General features: G+C 51.1%; 1 protein-coding gene across 1 annotated transcript; it reads left to right on the top strand.

The window, feature by feature from the left end:
- Positions 1–847: 847 nt before the first annotated feature.
- PHALS_01319 (pollike protein) lies at positions 848–1,495 on the top strand (the record flags this gene model as incomplete). The annotated part of the gene is made up of 1 exon (XM_024715693.1): positions 848–1,495. The coding sequence occupies one exon, from the start codon at positions 848–850 to the stop codon at positions 1,493–1,495; it is 648 nt and encodes a 215-aa protein (XP_024581365.1).
- Between the last annotated feature and the right edge of the window lie 1,162 nt (positions 1,496–2,657).

Here is a 2,657-nt window from a genome sequence, read left to right as displayed (position 1 = left end):
TTTCGAAGACACTGCAACACACATCGTTCTTGGTGACTTAAATACGCATCTCAAACCTGGTCTTGACTCTTCCAAACCCCGCTTATGCGCTCGCCCAGGACGCAGCGCCAGTATAAGTTGGCTGGGTTAGTTGGGTGTTGTTGATGCCTGGTGCATCCATCACCAAGATGAACGATTTTACAGTGCCCCCCAGCCACGCCAGAACCGACTTGACTACGCGTTGTTGTCGGAAGACTTCTGCAACGCACTGTACGGCGACGTATTTTGAGCCTAAGGGCACAGATGACCACTTAGCACATACAGTGACCCTGCACTCCATGTCTTAATCTCATGGATACGGCCACTGGCGTTTCCCGGCGTACCTCCTGGATTACCTAGATGTTGTGGATGCCATTCGTGTCGAAGCCCAGCAAGTTTTCAAAGATCTCAATGCTGCATCCATCCCGGGCAAGGTCTGGGAACAGTGGAAGAGGTCCATGAGGAGACAGATCCAGGCTCTACAACGTAAGCTACGAAACCAAAACGACGCTGCAATCAGGATCGCACAAGCTTCGGTAGACCAAGCAGCGACAAGATACCACATCGAACGAGACACCATCTCTAAAGATGCCTTTCATGCTGCACTGAACACGTACCGCGACTGCATGTCCCAGGCTCGTTGCTATAACCAAGACTCGGCTTTTGACTTCCAAGTCCATAATGCTGAGGCGTCTTCCAGGTACTTCTTCCGTCCGCTCGACCCATCACTCAGGCGGGTTAGTATTGAAGAAGTTCGAACCAAGAAGGCAATATCTCGCGAAACCCAGCTGATATCTCAGCAAGTTTTAAAGCCCATTGGGAAGCTATCATGGGTGATACTAACAGCTCTACAGGACCACCTCCAAGTGCAAATCCTGATAGTCAACGAGAGCTGCTGAACACGATTGACAAGCGTGTTACATCAGAAGAGCAAGCTTTGCTAAATGCCACAATTTCTAGAGATGAACTCACCGACGCGCTCAAGCACATGAAAGCCAACTCGGCGCCCGGCATGGATGGCCTTCCAGCTGGCTTCTACCGCGTCGCGGGTAAGGACTTTGGGAAATGCCTGAGTACAGTTTTCAATTTTCAGCTGTCACGCGGTGAGCTCCTCCCTTTCCAACGCAAGTCAGCTGTGTGCATGTTACACAAGAAAGGCCTCAGAGATGATCCTGGCAACTTCCGGCCAATCTCACTCATTGGCATTGATGTAAAAGCCCTGTCGAAGGTCCTGACCTATCGCCTTCAAACCTTTCTTCCTCAGCTTATACACGGTGATCAGAAGACTTTCGTGCAAGGTCGGCCTATTCATCATCACGTGCGCTTTATGGCGGATCTGCAGGATCTCGTAACTGCTCGCAAAGAGGAAGCCTATGCCATGTTTATTGACATCGAGAAGGTGTACGACCGGGTCAACTGGGACTATATGTTCCAGGTGCTCGACCGCATGGTCTGCGGTGGTGCGCTCACTGATTAAGTGAAGCTTTTCTACTCGAATCTACAGGCACACCTCTTGCTCAACGGTCACATCCAATCGCCAATTTTTTACCACACGAGGGGCTAAACAAGGTGACCCGCTTTCAGCGCTATTGTTTCTTAGGTCATCAAACCGCTGGGGAATCTGCTCCGACAACATGAAGAGCACGGTGTTTGCATCACCGAAGATCACATCACCACCAGTGTCTTCTTTGCCGATGATTCAACGCTGCTCTCCAGCACGATATCCGACCTGGTGCAGCTGTACTGTGACGGCTCTGAAGCCAAGTTTAATCCTAACAAATGTGTGCTTATGCCACTAAATCGAAAAACCAACCCGCCAAGTATCCCTGACGTCAGGACGCTTTGACGTGGGGAGACAGTCAAGTTCCTGGGCATCTTTTTCGGTCAAGATCCAGTCGAAGACGCCATCGTGGAGTTCTTAGACTGGCATTCTTACGAGGGATTTCTTCAATGTTTCCGTCGCGCTCGTACCCTGGGAGGCCACCTGCTGATTGCACTGACCATGGTTCTCTCCCAGATGGTGGTCTGACGACACCCAGCATCAAAGCCTCGCTCAAGCGTCAGAAACTCAACGTGCTGCTTCAATTCATCGCTTTGTCGACCTCGACACAACGTAATCGGACCACGCCAGTATTTACAGTTTTGTCACTCGTGCTGTCACTCGTGCTGCCATCATGGGGCCCATGGAAATTTCTCGATTTCCTCGCTGTTAGCCTCATGCGACATGGTGCATTGCTTCGATGGGACGTACTGTTCCAATGGTGGCGACAGGTCTGGCGTCTGTGGTATCGGATCAAGTGTGGAATTACATATCGAGCGAGACCTGGTTCCTCTCGCCCGTTTTGGCTATGTGCTAAACCAACCGATCTGGTTCCATGCTGAAAGGAACTTTTAGTTTGAAGTCACCCCTCGGACCGACAGCTCAGGGAGACAGCGGCGAAGTCTGTGCTTGGTTGCTGAACCCCAACGGAGCTTCCGTCAACACATTGCAACGACCTTCAAGCTTTGGTGCCTTGCTAACTTTCTTGATGCGAAAGGATCATGGCCGGACGTTAATGCGTTTGCAACCAGTCACATTGACTACCGGCTCATGTCGGTTTCGGCGTACCAGCAGTATCGGTGGCTTCGTCGCTTACACA

Source organism: Plasmopara halstedii (genome assembly GCF_900000015.1).
Source record: "Plasmopara halstedii genome assembly, contig: Scaffold_1343, whole genome shotgun sequence".
NCBI classification, from domain to species: domain Eukaryota; phylum Oomycota; class Peronosporomycetes; order Peronosporales; family Peronosporaceae; genus Plasmopara; species Plasmopara halstedii.
Note: the sequence above shows the minus strand (reverse complement) of the source record. Positions and strands in the feature narration are given on the sequence as shown.